The sequence below is a fragment of the Pristiophorus japonicus genome, chromosome 22 (genome assembly GCF_044704955.1).
Source record: "Pristiophorus japonicus isolate sPriJap1 chromosome 22, sPriJap1.hap1, whole genome shotgun sequence".
In the NCBI taxonomy this organism is placed as follows: Eukaryota; Metazoa; Chordata; class Chondrichthyes; family Pristiophoridae; genus Pristiophorus; species Pristiophorus japonicus.
In genome coordinates, this window is record NC_091998.1 from 24,742,203 (window position 1) to 24,758,404 (window position 16,202).

General features: G+C 40.1%; 1 protein-coding gene across 5 annotated transcripts in view; it reads right to left on the reverse strand.

Moving 5' to 3' along the window:
• LOC139234906 (AP2-associated protein kinase 1-like) overlaps nt 1-16,202 on the reverse strand; it is a 98,783-nt gene that overhangs the window by 43,684 nt on the left and 38,897 nt on the right. For all 5 annotated transcript variants that reach the window (XM_070865776.1, XM_070865775.1, XM_070865773.1 and 2 more), the window contains exon 3: nt 1,781-1,889. In XM_070865776.1, the coding sequence (XP_070721877.1) occupies nt 1,781-1,889 (109 nt within the window). The remainder of the gene's footprint in view (nt 1-1,780; nt 1,890-16,202) is intronic.

Consider the following 16,202-nt stretch of genomic DNA (forward strand, 5'->3'; position numbering starts at 1 on the left):
ACCCTCAACTATTTACAATCTATATTAGTGACTTGGATGAAGAGACCGAGTGCAATATAGCCAAGTTTGCTGATGATAGAAAGATGGGTAGGAAAGCAAATTGTGAGGACACAAAAAAATCTGCAAAGAAGTATAGACAGACTAAGGTGAGTGGGAAAAAATTTGGCAGATGGGAGTATAATGTGGGAAAATGTGAGTTTATCCACTTTGGCAGAAAAAAATAGAAGCATAAATTATAATTTAAATGGAGAAAAATTGCAACATGCTTCAGTACAGAGGAACCTGGGGGTCCTTGTGCATGAAACACAAAAAGTTAGTATGCAGGTACAGGAAGTAGTCAGGAAGGCAAATGGAATGCTGGCCTTTATTACAAGGGGGATTGAGTACAAAGCAGAGAAGTACTGCTACAACTGTACAGGATATTGATGAGGCCACACCTGGAGTACTGCATACAGTTTTGGTCTCCATATTTAAGGAAGGATATACTTGCATTGATTCCAGAGATGAGAGAATTGACTTAAGATAGGTTGAATAGGTTGGGACTATACTCATTGGAGTTCAGAAGAATGAGAGATGATCTTATCGAAACACAAGATAATGAAAGGGCTGGAGAAATTGGATGCAGAGGGGATATTTCCACTTGTAGGGGAAACTAAAACTAGGGTGCATAGTCCCAGAATAAGGGGCCACTCATTTAAAACCGAGATGAGGAGGAATTTCCTCTGAGGGTTGTAAATCTGTGGAATTCTCTGCTCCAGAAAGCTGTGGAGGCTGGGTCACTGAATATATTTAAAGTGGATACACAGATTTTTGAGCGATAAGGGAATAAAGGGTTATGGGGAGCAGGCAGGGAAGTGGAACTGAGTCCATGATCAGATCAGCCATGATCTTATTAAATGGCGGAGCAAGCTCGAGGGGTCAAATGGCCTGTTATGTTCTTGTGAAAACAGTATTTACTTTACCTTATTCCGTTTTTTATTTGTAATTTTTATTGTGGTTATAAACACACTTCTCAGTTCAATGGGAGATTCCAAGTGAGGTAGTCTTATACAGCTTTAATTATAAATCTCTCACTTTCCCTGAAGTGAAAGAGATAAGCACTTGATAATAGTTTCATTATGAAAATGTTTCCTCAGAAAGGTTCTAAAATTCATCCTTCATCTCATTTTGATACCAAATAAACATATTTGGAAAAATTGTTATAAGTACAAATATTTTGAAGTAGTATGCTTCCAGTTAATGCACAGAATCATGCTGACATGCTGGGAGATTCTGCACACACTGACTGCAGCAACCTAGGAACTGCAAGCACAAGTGTAGCTGCTCTCATCTTCAGATGTAGGTCTGGAAAGAACATCAATACCAACCTTTTTGAAAGGGTGAAGCCTCCAACTAATAACATTAAATAAAATGGTACTCAGAGGCACAAGGGACAAATTTATAGGCAAATCAATCAAGTTCTGAAATATGTCTTTTTTTTAAAAATAGATCTTCATGTTATAAACCTTCATTTTCCACATTAGTAATTCCAGTTATGGAAAAAGAAATAGCTGAATTAATTTTGAAAAGTAAGAGTATATTCAATTGAAACTTTTTCATATTGGTAGATTTTGCTCGTTACTTTCATTTATTGGATTTTTGAATATGAAGATGCTAAATGCTAAAGTACAATGTAATTAGTAGGAAATTCCACTATCATACGGTTTGTATATATTGGTAGGTAGATGCACATGTGCACACATAAACATGAGATTATATAGAGAAATAAACATTAACAAACCTCTGCAGTACTCCATTAGAATAAGGACCTCCCACACATCACTAGCATTTATCGAGGTAACACTGGAGTCCAGGTAGTTGACAATATTTTTATGCCCAGACAGATCTTTCTGTTTAAAAAAAGGGAAAGATATATACTTTTAGCAACTTCTGTGCAAGTAAACATTTAACACTTGTGTTGAAATGTTCATTGTTCATTTAGTTCAAAACGCAAACTAAAATTTAAACATGCTGCGAATCGCGGGAGGTTTTGTCAGCACCAAAAAGGAAAGAATACTGTCTACATGACCCTTTGACAGAACCCAGTATAAACATTTATATACAGAAAAAAAAACACTTCTAATGAATAGTCTGCTGAAAGGTTATCCCAGCTTTTCAGTGTTTTATTTATTTCAGTTTCCAGCTTGTAGTTTAATGTGCATTTCCTTGCCTGATCCAGAAACAGACATCAATTCATTTGAAATTCACATACAAACCAGATACTTGTGGGTTTTAAAAATATATAACAATTGTTCAACCACATTGTGGCACTATGCTGTACATTAAATGTAGATGCACAGATTGTACAAGATGCTGAAGTTTCAAACAATAATAAATTAACATCTGAACCTCTCATATCAAGGATAAAAACCCTCAGCCATCTTTGAACGTATCTAGACTTCATGTGAGCTTTACCATTTCAGCCTGTACTCTTTATCAAAGCTTTAGTCATGCTTGCTGTTAAGGAGGCTTGCAACATCTAAATGTACATCCATTGATTAATATACATTCAGAGGCACTACACACACAAGTCAGATGTTCCACCAATGACAATAGTGCAGTATTCCATGTGACACAAATGTACTATTCTGTTGCTGAGATAGATCAGTTTTCACTGGCTTGAATGTTTCAAAGGTCATAAAATTTAATTTCTGCAAGTATACACACCCCAAAAATCACAGAATTTAATTGTTGATGAGGGAAACTTTCAGCTTGCAAACTCCTTGTAAATGTCGAGCTCCAGCTCAGAAAATGTGAGCCTGTAAAACTAGGCCATCAAAACATCTACATAAAATACAAGTTTGGTGTCTTATGGGCACCATGAGCATACTGAAAATGACAATTTTCTTCTTCCTAAATAATCAGTCAGGTGTAGTTTGTGTTCTTGCCGATTGATTTTCTTTTGTTTGCAATTACTTTGCACAAAAAAAATTCTCCAAGAACGCATTAAACCAAAAATTACTGTGCAGCACAAAATCATTGCTCAATCACCGTGCAGCAGAATAACAGATAAAGTCAGTCACACCCTTCCCTCAAGTCATATAAAAGTAAAATTCGTTAACATAAGTAATAAAATACACAAAGACCTCATTGTTTTCTCTCTTTTTGCTGACTGTCTTTTGCAACTGTGCACGCAGACAATCCAAGCTCTCCACTCACTTCCCGACCGCCCATGTTCTCTGCTCCACCAATACACCACGAGTTGCGAAACAAATTCCTGGACGACTTGCGCCGCTCCATCGTCACTCTTACAAAAACAGGAGCTAGTCATCAGCTTCCCAATCCATGTCAATAAATTGCTGGATTTGCGCTGTAAATACTAATGAATCTCGCTGCAACCATGTAGGACCCCGTTATTATGGTCCTGACATGCCACTTAACCTTGGGAGGCCCAGAAAGGTAACAATTCAAACTGAAGTCTCACTGCAGGTAGTAAATGATTCCAAGAGCTTTATTAAATTTAAATTGTACATTTTTTTCTTACTTTTCCTTTGTCTTCTCTCAATCCTTTCTTTCTCTCTCTATCTGATTTGACTCTAATTCACCCTATTTTCTTCTCCATCAAATGCATGGCAGATGCAATATAATGTGGATAAATGTGAGGTTATTCATTTTGGTGGCAAAAACATGAAGGCAGATTATCTGAATGGCAGCAGATTAGGAAAAGGGGAGGTGCAACGAGACCTGGGTGTCATGGTACGTCAGTCATTGAAAGTTGGCATGCAGGTACAGCAGGCGGTGAAGGCGGCAAATGGTATGTTGGCCTTCATAGCTAGGGGATTTGAGTATAGGAGCAGGGAGGTCTTACTGCAGTTGTACAGGGCCTTGGTGAGGCCTCACCTGGAATAGTGAGTTCAATTTTGGTCTCCTAATCTGAGGAAGGACGTTCTTGCTATTGAGTGAGTGCAGCGAAGATTCACCAGAGTGCAGCGAAGATTCCCGGGATAGTAGGACTAACAGGAGGAGAGACCGGATCGACTGGGCCTGTATTCACTGGAGTTTAGATGAATGAGAGGGGATCTGATGGAAACATAAAATTCTGATGGGACTGGACAGGTTAGATGCAGGAAGAAGGTTCCCAATGTTGGGGAAGTCCAGAACCAGGGGTCACAGTCTAAGGATAAGGAGTAAGCCATTTAGGACCAAGATGAGGAGAAACTTCTTTAACTCAGATTTGTGAATCTGTGAAATTCTCTACTGCAAAAGTTGTTCGTGCCAGTTCGTTAGATTTATTCAAGAGGGAGTTAGATATGGCCCTTACGGCTAAAGGGATCAAGTGGTATGGAGAGAAAGCAGGAAAGGGGTACGGAGGTGAATGATCAGCCATGATCTTATTGAATGGTGGTGCAGGCTCGAAGGGCCAAATGGCCTACTCCTGCACCTATTTTCTATGTTTCTATCATTCCTCTGTTTCTCTATCCTTATTCATTGGTTAAGGTGATGCATCATTTGACCCAATGTTCAGGAAGTTCCAGTTTCCTTGTTGACGTTATTGCGCCATTATCAATTCGCATTAACAGTAATTAGCGGCGCAAAAGTAATACGATCTGAAGGGTGAGGAAAAAACCCAATTAATGGTGCTTGCTACCAGTTTCTGAGCCATAGGACTCAGCTAGCAATTGACAAGTTTAGTTTATCAAGTTTGCAAAATACAGTCTTCAGCAGTATTTGGACATTGCAGAAGCAAACTTTGTCTGTGAAGGTGAAAAAACTAGAAGTAAAGCTAACTCTTGCAAGCTTCTCTGGAACTGATTAAGCAACATCTTGACGTTAGTTGATCGGTTCCCACTTTTAAAACCGGAAGTTTAATTCTTAAATGTAGCAACATTTCATATGGGAGTGAACGGAAACAATTGTGGGCACAAGAGGTGGCAGCAAGGATGCGTATAAAATGGGCTGCTTTCTTGCACGGAGGCGAGGAAGTGTTAGTCTGTTCTTGTAACCAAGATCTTGTAGATACCATAAGACATTGCACAAATGCTCCCCCTCGGATGAGAGTCCCCTGAGGCCGTTTGCCTGTTGCTCACATAATCAGGTCTTCCTGCATAGAACTAGAGAATCTCTGCTTTGGGAGGAATGACCAAATTTTCCACTCAAATATTTACTTTAATTTTGTTCAATACTCATGCATGAAATAAAATATAGATTTTTTAAAATCCTTTATTAAATAACTTTTTTGCTTGAATTGCTTTGCTGCAATTGCATTTGCATTAATCAAGCTTCCCAATTTAAGCTGACTGTAAAAACTTTATTTTTTTAAACTTGTGTAATCCTCCATGATTATCTTGACATCACATGAGTAAGAAAGTTAACATGTTGCAAAAAATAAAGTAAATGTGTGACCGGTTACAAGGATATATTTTTAGCTATTTGTTATACCACAGAAAATATATTTCCCTGTATTGGAGATTAAAATGTTATGCTCATACTCTGTCAAATCACTTGATACATTCATACTTGCGTCATGGAAGCCTACTGCTCACTTTGACACCTCCATCAGCAAAAGAAAAGGGATACCTGAGGTTTATCTACATTGTACAAAATAATGAGCTGGATGTTACAAGACAATATTGCACTATTGGATTATATGACAATAACTTAACAGTGAAGCTCAAACTATTTATATCAGCATGTCTGTTATTGAGTGACGCACACTGCTCATATCCCATAAATTTATCATGTAGTTTCTAAAATAACGTGGATCGTGGACCTGATCGAAGGAGGTTTGTGTAAAGAAATAAGATTGCTGCACACAAACTGTACAAGAGGACTAACTTTAGCCATAGTATGTACATGAAAGTACATTTATTTACACTTCGCTACACCAAGAATGTACCAAAATACTTTTTCAGTTGATATTTGTAAAGCTTTATTTACATGTTCATTAACATTGGGACTTTTGCTAATCTCTTCCTTTTTGTAGACTTGACAAATTTGCTGGAGTTCTTAGAAGATGTAACGAACAGGGTGAATAAAAGGGAACCAGTGGATGTGGTATATTTGGACTTCCAGAAGGCATTTGACAAGGTGCCACATAAAAGGTTACTGCACAAGATAAATGTTCACAGGGTTGGGGGTAATATATTAGCATGGATAGAGGATTAGCTCACAGAGCACAGAGTCGGGATAAATGGTTCATTCTCTGGTTGGCAACCAGTAACTAGTGGGGTGCCGCAGGGATCAGTGTTGGGACCTCAACTATTTACAATCTATAGTAATGACTTGGAAAAAGGGACCGAATGTAACGTAGCCAAGTTTGCTGACGATACAAAGATGGGAGGAAAAGCAATGTGTGAGGAGGACACAAAAAATCTGCAAAAAGGACATAGACAGGCTAAGTGAGTGGGCAAAAATTTGGCAGATGGAGTATAATGTCAGAAAGTGTGAGGTCATGCACTTTGGCAGAAAAAAAAATCAAAGAGCAAGTTATCATTTAAATGGAGAAAGATTGCAAAGTACCGCAGTACAGCGCGACCTGGGGGTACACTTGTGCATGAAACACAAAAGGTTAGTATGCAGGTACAGCAAGTGATCAGGAAGGCCAATGATATCTTGGCCTTTATTGCAAAGGGGAAGTCTTGCTACAGCTATATAAGGTATTGGTGAAGCCACACCTGAAATACTGCGTGCAGTTTTGGTTTCCATATTTACGAAAGGATATACTTGCTTTGGAGACAGTTCAGAGAAGGTTCACTAGGTTGATTCCGGAGATGAGGAAAGGTCGAGTTGGTTGGGCCTCTACTCATTGGAATTCAGAAGAATGAGAGGTGATCTTATCGAAATGTGTAAGATTATGAGGGGGCTTGACAAAGTGGATGTAGAGAGGATGTTTCAACTGATGGGGGAGACTAGAACTAGAGGTCATCATCTTGGAATAAGGGGCTGCCCATTTAAAACAGATGAGAAACTTCTTCTGAGGGTTGTAAATCTGTAGAATTCGCTACCTCAGAGAGCTGTGGAAGTTGGGACATTGAATAAATTTAAGACAGAAAGAGAGAGTTTGTTAAACGATAAGGGGATAAGGGATTTATGGGCAGCAGGCAGGGAAGTGGAGCTGAGTCCATGATCAGATCAGCCATGATCTTATTGAATGGCGGAACAGGCTCGAGGGGCCGTATGACCTACTTCTGTTCCTATTTCTTATGTTCATATTATTATGTATCTCTTCCTCGCCACAAATTGCTGTTTTTAAAAAAATATATAAACGCAAAAATAATGATGGGTGTCGTGCCCGCGCCATTTTTTTTCCAGCAATTTTGGGCCAGTGTGTAGTCACATCACATTCAGTATATAAGCAAATTGCAAATAGGTGCTGACTCCTCCTTTTCCCCTTTTAAATCCTGAAGGGACAACATAAACGAAGTACAACCGATGATCAGAGGCAAGGTGTAATGTTGTACAGTTGTGTAGTCTCACCCAATGCTACACATTACATAATCATTGCTTTATGCAAGGGTGCCAGCAATCACCCGACCCCATTGTGGTGCTGCAAGTGCATTGTGTGGTACAGTATAATACTACATTTCACAGCTAAGGACTAGTTATAGAATCTCTGACTTTGGTGCATAGTCACATAGACAAACGTACTAGTGTTCTCCATGAAGTAACTCACATCAGAAAGTATATTCTCCATAGAAATAGTTATCAACACTTCAAATGACCTTCTGGATAAGTTAATGCAGCCAAAACCTTTGCCAGTCATTTGAATTCTGCCATTTTTGAGAAGAGGGTTGTAGCTTTGAGGTCAAGTCAAAGGCCTTCCTCATTCATACTTAGCTGCAATATAGCCCACTTTCAGCAGGGAAATCAGCCAGTTTCCAGTCCTGGTTACTATCCAGCAATACTGTTGGAAGTGCATGTATATGGGCATTATGGAAGGACAGCATAGAACATGTGATAATCTTAGTAATTTACACATCAATTATATTCTGCAGCAGGAGAACGTGAATTCTATGGCAAATTTGCGAATGGACTTGGGATATATCAATTTCAATATAATGATTATATTTGTGCACAGCCTGTGTTCCCATGTGTTGTTTAGTGGTTTACAGTAATAGCTGCCACTTAATACCTATATATCTCACATTTCACTACGCAGATGGTATTGAATCATCAATGGACAATGCATTTCCCCACATATTTTCAGCTCATTTATCCTCATGGAATAATTCACACCTTGTACATTTATCTGCTGTACTAGATTTGCAGTTTGTTAAACCCATTCATTTAAGAGCTATTATCAATGAAATTGCATATCTCCATGCATTTCACACCTTGCACATGTCTGCAAGGTGAGAAATGCATCAAGATTAAAGAACTGCATATAAACTGTTTTAGAAAATTGGTTGTATCTTCCACTATTCAGAATCGGGTCAAAGGAAAATAGAAACAGGATTCGGCCATTCTGCTCTGACATTCTGTATCTCAACTCCATTTACCCGCCTATGCTCCATATCCTATGATGTCGTTACCTAACAGATCACAGAATAATAGAATGGTTACAGCTCGGAAGGCGACCATTTGGCTCACCGAGCCTGTGCTGGTTCTCTGCAAGAGCACTTTGGCTAGTCCCACTTCCTATCTATCGATCTTCATCTTCAAAACTTCAATTAACCCAGCAGCCATGTCCTTTTGAGGGAGACAGTGTTCCAGATATCTGCTACTCTGTGAGAAACTCCTAAATAGCCTTAGCTCTAGTTTTATTATGACTCCTTGTTCTGGATTCCCCCACCAGAGGAAATTGTTTTTTCTGTATCTACTCCATCAAATCCCTTTGTTATTTTAACGACCTCAATTAGATCACCCTTCAACCTTCTAAACACAAGGGCATACAAACCAAGTTTACGCAGCAAATATTGGTGCAACAGCCATTGCTTCAATATGATGAAATTTGCTTGGAGAAAGAAAAAGAAGAAAAAGTTCTGCAGCAATATCTACAGCCATGGAATAACAGGGCTGAATGATGATGACCAACTCCACATACCATCACACAGCTCATAATGAGAAGCAAGAAAGTAATCCCTGAAACCATGTATAATTCAACATTGCCCTGCTAAATTGCAGTAGCAAATTTAAAACACTTGTGCCAAAAGAAGGTGAAATCAACATCCAGGCTTTGCTGACAACCTGTAATGCCAATTATTTGAAACATCTACAATAATGGTCAGGAGTCTAGTAGTACAACACCCAAACTTAGCAACGTCTCATACACATTATGCGGGGAACAAAAGGACAATACAAACTACAAGCATGCTCAACTTTACTTGGAGATCAGAAGAGCCACAAGTTCCACACACCATGAGGAAAGAATAATAGGGGAGCAAGAGGCAGCTCATTAGGGCTTCATCATCATGGGCGCAAGTCCTTCATGATGCTTGCTGGTCTCAGTGTTTTGCACTACTTGGCCAATGAAGTTGAATAGTTGTGGAAGCTCTTGGCATTTAATGAAGGTTTGCGTCCAAAGTGTTATGTATGTAAACCTGAAAATACCATGTCTAACCACCAGAGGTTTATCCCCTGGAGTCCCAAGGGATCCCATAATCCCTTGGGAGCACCTGTATATAAGGAGGCCTCACAGGCTGGAGAGGCACTCAGATATGTAATAAAAGACCACGGTCACACCTTACTTTGAGCTTGCAGTATCTAGTCTGACTCTTTATTCAAGACATAACACAGTTATGCTTTTTGGGAGTAGACTCTGTCATATGGGTGTCAACTGCTGGCTTGTAAAGACGAAGACATTCTCAGATATTCCCAGTTGGCCATGTCACATTTCCCACACTGAGGAGCGGAGATACCCACAGATGAAAATCAGAAAGCAAAAGCAATTTAAACATGGAAATCGAATCAGAACGCAAGTAGTAAGAGCAGGAACATGACACATGGCCCCACTAGCCTGCTCTGCCATTCAATATTATGGCTGAGCTTCTACTTCAACTCCATTTTCCCACCCAATCCAAATATCCCTGGATTCCATTAGTGCCCCAAAACCTATTGATCTCAACCTTGAATATACTCAACAACTGAGCATCTACAGCCCTCTGGGGTAGAGAATTCCAAAGATTAGTGAAGAAATTTATCAGTTCTAAATGGCCGACTCCTTATCCCGAGACTATAACCCCTAGTTTTGCACTGTCCAGACAGGGGAAACAGCCTCTCAGCATCTACCCAGTCAAACCTTCTCACAATCTTATGTTTCATTGAGATCCCCTCTCTTCTAAATTCCAGAGAGTATAGACCCATTTTACTCAATGTCTCCTCATAGGAGAGCTTTCTCATTCCAGGAATCAATCCAGTGACTCTTTGTTGCATCCACTCTAAGGCAAGTATATCCTTCTTTGGGAAGGTCAAAACTGTACACAGTACTCGAAGTGTAGTTTCAACAAAGCCCTATATAATTGCAGCAAGACTTCCTTACTCCAACCCCCTTGCAATAAAGGCAAACATACAATTTGCCGTCCTAATTGCTCACTGAACCTGCATAGTAACCTTCTGTGATTCATGGCCATGGACACCTGCAGTCAGAATCAGGGGAAGTCATAACAGGGGAGAAATGGCAGACCAATTGAACAAGTACTTTGCTTCGGTATTCACTAAGGAGGACACAAACAACCTTCCGGATATAAAAGTGGTCAGAGGGTCTAGTAAGAAGGAGGAACTGAGGGAAATCCTTATTAGTCAGGAAATTGATGGGATTGAAGGCCGATAAATCCCCAGGGCCTGATGGACTGCATCCCAGAGTACTTAAGGAGGTGGCCTTGGAAATAGCGGATGCATTGACAGTCATTTTCCAACATTCCATTGACTCTGGATCAGTTCCTATCAAGTGGAGGGTAGCCAATGTAACCCCACTTTTTAAAAAAGGAGGGAGAGAGAAAATAGGGAATTATAGACCGGTCAGCCTGACATCGGTAGTGGGCAAAATGATGGAATCAATTATTATGTCATAGCAGCGCATTTGGAAAAAGAGGTGACATGATAGGTCCAAGTCAGCATGGATTTGTGAAAGGGAAATCATGCTTGACAAATCTTCTGGAATTTTGAGGATGTTTCCAGTAGAGTGGACAAGGGAGAACCAGTTGGTGGTGTATTTGGACTTTCAGAAGGCTTTCGACAAGGTCCCACACAAGAGTTAAAGCACATGGGATTGGGGGTAGTGTGCTGACATGGATTAGAACTGGTTGGCAGACAGGAAGCAAAGAGTAGGAGTAAATGGGTACTTTTCAGAATGGCAGGCAGTGACTAGTGGGGTACCGCAAGGTTCTGTGCTGGGGCCCCAGCTGTTTACATTGTACATTAATGATTTAGACGAGGGGATTAAATGTAGTATCTCCAAATTTGAGGATGACACTAAGTTGGGTGGCTGTGAGCTGCGAGGAGGATGCTATTAGGCTGCAGAGTGACTTGGATAGGTTAGGTGAGTGGGCAAATGCATGGCAGATGAAGTATAATGTGGATAAATGTGAGGTTATCCACTTTGGTGGTAAAAACAGAGAGACAGACTATTATCTGAATGGTGACAGATTAGGAAAAGGGGAGGTCAACAAGACCTGGGTGTCATGGTACATAAGTCATTGAAGGTTGGCATGCAGGTACAGCAGGCAGTTAAGAAAGCAAATGGCATGTTGGCCTTCATAGCGAGGGGATTTGAGTACAGGGGCAGGGAGGTGTTACTACAGTTGTACAGGGCCTTGGTGAGGCCACACCTGGAGTTTTGGTCTCCTAACTTGAGGAAAGACATTCTTGCTATTGAGTGTGTGCAGCGAAGGTTCACCAGACTGATTCCCGGGATGGCAGGACTGACATATCAAGAAAGACTGGATCAACTGGGCTTGTATTCACTGGAGTTCAGAAGAATGAGAGGGGACCTCATAGAAACATTTAAAATTCTGACGGGTTTAGACAGGTTAGATGCAGGAAGAATGTTCCCAATGTTGAGGAAGTCCAGAACCAGGGGTCACAGTCTAAGGATAAGGGGTAAGCCATTTAGGACAGAGATGAGGAGAAACTTCTTCACCCAGAGAGTGGTGAACCTGTGGAATTCTCTACCACAGGAAGTTGTTGAGACCAATTCACTAAATATATTCAAAAAGGAGTTAGATGTAGTCCTTACTACTAGGGGGATCAAGGGTTATGGCAAGAAAGCAGGAATGGGGTATTGAAGTTGCATGTTCAGCCATGAACTTATTGAATGGCGGCACAGGCTCGAGGGGCCGAATGGCCTACTCCTGCACCTATTTTCTATGTTTCTCTGAATACCAACATTTATTAGTCTCTCGCCTTTTCCATTCCTCCAACCAAAGTGGATAATTTCACACTTTTCCACATTCTACTCCATCTGCCACCTTCTTGCCCAATCACGTAACCGGTCTATATCCCTTTGCAGACTCTTTGCATCCTCCTCACAGCTTACTTTCCAACCTAGCTTTGTATAGTCAGCAAACTAGGATATATTACACTCAGTCCCGATTTAGGTCATTGATATAGATTGTAAATAGCTGAGGCCTGAGCACCAATCATTGCAATACCCCTCCATCCTGAAAATTACTTATTTGTTCCTATCTATATTCTCTGTCTGTTAACCAATCCCCAATCCAAGATAATATATTACACAAGCAACTGCCTTTTGAAAATCCAAATATACTACATCCAATTGGTTCCCCTTTATCTACTCTGTTAGGTACACCCTCAAAAAACTTAATAGGTTTGTCAAACACGGTATTATGAAAGAGAAACAATGTTGATTCTGCCTAATCATATGATTTTCTAAGTGCCCTGTTGCCACATCCCCAATAATAGATTCTAGCATTTTTCCTGCTACTGAAGTCAGGCTAACTGGCCGATAGTTCCCTGTTTTGTCTCCTTTCTTGAACAGGGAGTTACATTTGCTACCTTCCAATCCACGGAATTCTTGAAGATCAAAACTATTGCATATACTATTTCTGCAGCCATCTCTTAAAACCTTAGGATGTAGACAATATTTCTTCTAATTTTTCTTTTGAGTGCGCAGTACCTTTAAGTGGCTGAGCAGCCCATTCAGTTACATGCACGCGCGATATTTGACATTGAAAAAGCTGGTCTTGGACTGCGTGGCTGTGCGACTTAGAGGGAACATTGGATGCAGGGCATCAGGTCCAGGAGATTTGTCTGCTCTTAGTCCTATGAATTTCTTGAGTACTTTTACTTTATTATTAATTACTTTATGCTACTCACTCTCATTAGACCCTTGGTTCTCCACTATTTCCTGTATGTTTTTTGTGTCTTTTACTGTGAAGACAAATACAAAATATTTGTTTAATGTATCTGCCATTTCCTTATTCTCTATTATAATTTCTCCTGTCTCTTCCTCGAAAGGACCCGCATTTACTTTTGCTACTTTTTACATGCTTGTAGGAGCTTTGACAATCTGTTTTTATATTTCTTGCTAGTTAACGGTCATTTCCTATTTTCTCCCTCCATCGATTTTTTGGGTCATTCTTAGCTGATTTCTAAAACTCTTCCAATCTTCAGGCTTACTACTCTCTTTGGAAACATTGTAAGCTTCTTTTAATCTAATACTATCCTTAACTTCTCTAGTTAGCCACGGTTGGTTGGATCACTGCAACTTCATTTTCAAGCATGAATTCACATACGCCCACACAACTTTCCCACAAAAGCACAACACAAGCCCTAACCACTTCAAATATGTCTCATGAAACATACAAAACATCTGGTCCAATGTTATAGTTAATTTTTCTTTCCTTCAGCATTCCTCTTCTCCATCTCCTCCTTTGCTTCCTCTCTTTCTATGGCCCATCTCTTACCCATCAACTCTTTGCGTAGTTTCAGTCTCTTCCTCTTGACGTAACTTTTTCAAGTTTCAGTCTCTTGCTTTCTTCAACCATCCTACTTTTGACTCTGGGTTTTCTCTGCTGACTTTCTATAGGGACACAGTGCAAATTGCTTCAAACAACCACATCTTTGTTTCCACGCACAAATTCACATACATCCATGCTGCTTTCCCAGAAAAGCACAACACATGCCCTAACCTCTTCAAATATGCCTCAAAGCTGAACACATACAAGACATCTGGTCCAATTTGATAGTTTATAGCAAAGTAAACAAGAGAGTCGGTGGCTTATTTTTTGGTAAACCACGGAAGTTCCGTTCATATTTGTTACAGCTGTGAAGAATGACTATGGTGTGCAGCAACTGTCATCACAATGGCAGTGGTTGGTGAAGGCGGCTTCAAAAGCAATGACTGGATTATATTATAGTGCAACGTTCTAATATGCAGGTTTCAGCTGACTTCCATTTTTACAGCATTATTCTGTTACCATGCTGAAAATGGAATGTTCTAATGCTGACACAAATTCACTTAAGTCAACACAGTCCTGAAAAGTAAGAAATTTGTGATGGTTTGGTAACAAGTTTTGTACTTGTCCATTATTAGCTTACCTGCAAATATGTTCAATGTATGCATGCCCATGAACCGTCACATTCTCAGCATTTCAAAAATATTTACTTGAAATGCAACTGCATATGTTGTTACAATTTTGAAAGCAGTCATGCACGAAGTACCGTCAATAAGCACTTCTTTAACATACAGAAACATCCCAAAGTGCTTCACAGAGAAGGGGTGGGATCAATGGGGAGAAGAGATGGGAAAATGGATGCCAAACAGAAGTTCAAAGAATTAGGAGAGCTGACTAAAAGCTAAGTTTTAAGGAGGTGTCTGAAGGTGGGGAGTAATGCTAAAAGACAGAGGGAGTTAGGAAAAGGAATTTTACTATTCATGATATTTGAAATCTTTGCCATTAATGGCAAAGCGGAAGAATGAGGCAGAAGTGTAGTCGGGCAATGATCACAAGCTGGAATGTAGGACTGAAAGAAGTTGCAAAGTACTCATGGAGCAATTCTGTATCCAATTGCACGCTTGCACTGGTTGCATTCTAGACCCAAGCTTATTTACCTCGCTGCTAGCCATCACACCAATCCTGCTCCATCTGCTGTTTGCTTCCCCATTTCATCCATTCATCCCATTCCATATCTTTTGCAACATGTCCTTTCAGTCCCCGCCTTACTACTCCCCTGATCACACTCCCGCTGTCAAACTAAGTCTATTAACATTTGGGCCTGTCCAAAACCTAGCTAAGCAATGTTGACACCTTCCCTTTCATCGAGGCCACCCTGCTCAGCAACGTGATCCCCACCCAAAGCTCTGCAGTGGCATGGCTGCCATCACCAGTTCCCATCTCTTCCTGTCTGCTTAAAAAAAAATTCAAGCCTGACCCTCCCCAACTATTACCCATCTCTCACCTCCCTTTCTCAGAAGTTCTTGAACAAGTCATGTCCATCCAGCAATGTATTCACTTTTCCCACCACTTCCTGTTCAAATTCCTGTCACTCAGAGTATTGACTACTAAACTTGGTCCAACTCACCAGCTCCTTGTGTGGCTGCACAATGGCACATTATTTGTTCCTTGTTCTCTAACTTCTCCAGGGCCATCAGTAGACTCAACCACACAACTGCATCTACCAACTGTACTCTACAGTACTGTCATCTTCGTTGCACTCTGACCTGTCCCAACATAGCTAGCACACTTTCTAAAATACATTTTCCTCATGGTCTAGCCTGACCTAAGCTTTCCTTGTCTACATAACTCTCAACGTTTATTTAATATTTCCTCTCTGAAATCTGGCTTATCGGAAAAACCTAATGGATTTTTTTTTTATTCAACACTACATTTTCAGAGGCTAACAAACTTTTAATCAATCAATTGAAGGTATTATAAAATGTCTCGCCTTTGAGAGAACTAAAGAAAGGAACATTTTCCACACTCAGTAGTATTAAAGCCATAGATCAGACAACCAATAGCAATGATAGCTATTTCTCACTTTCACCAGGAATGCCTACAAATTGTACCTTGTAGTTATGCCGAAGGGCGCTTCCAGGATTTTAATCAAATGATAGGATAGGATTCCTCCTTTCTTCTTGAATAGGAAGCAGAATGAAAGGGAAACATTGTCTTTCTAAAAAATCCATCTTTATCCAACCGTATCTAGTTCCCAATAAATTTGCTTTTCTGATCACTTGTTATTTCTGTCTTTCAGTTCAGTTTCCGGCCTAGTTTCTACAAACGATTTTGTTCTCCTTTCTAGGCAGCAACTGAACAGACAGGGAT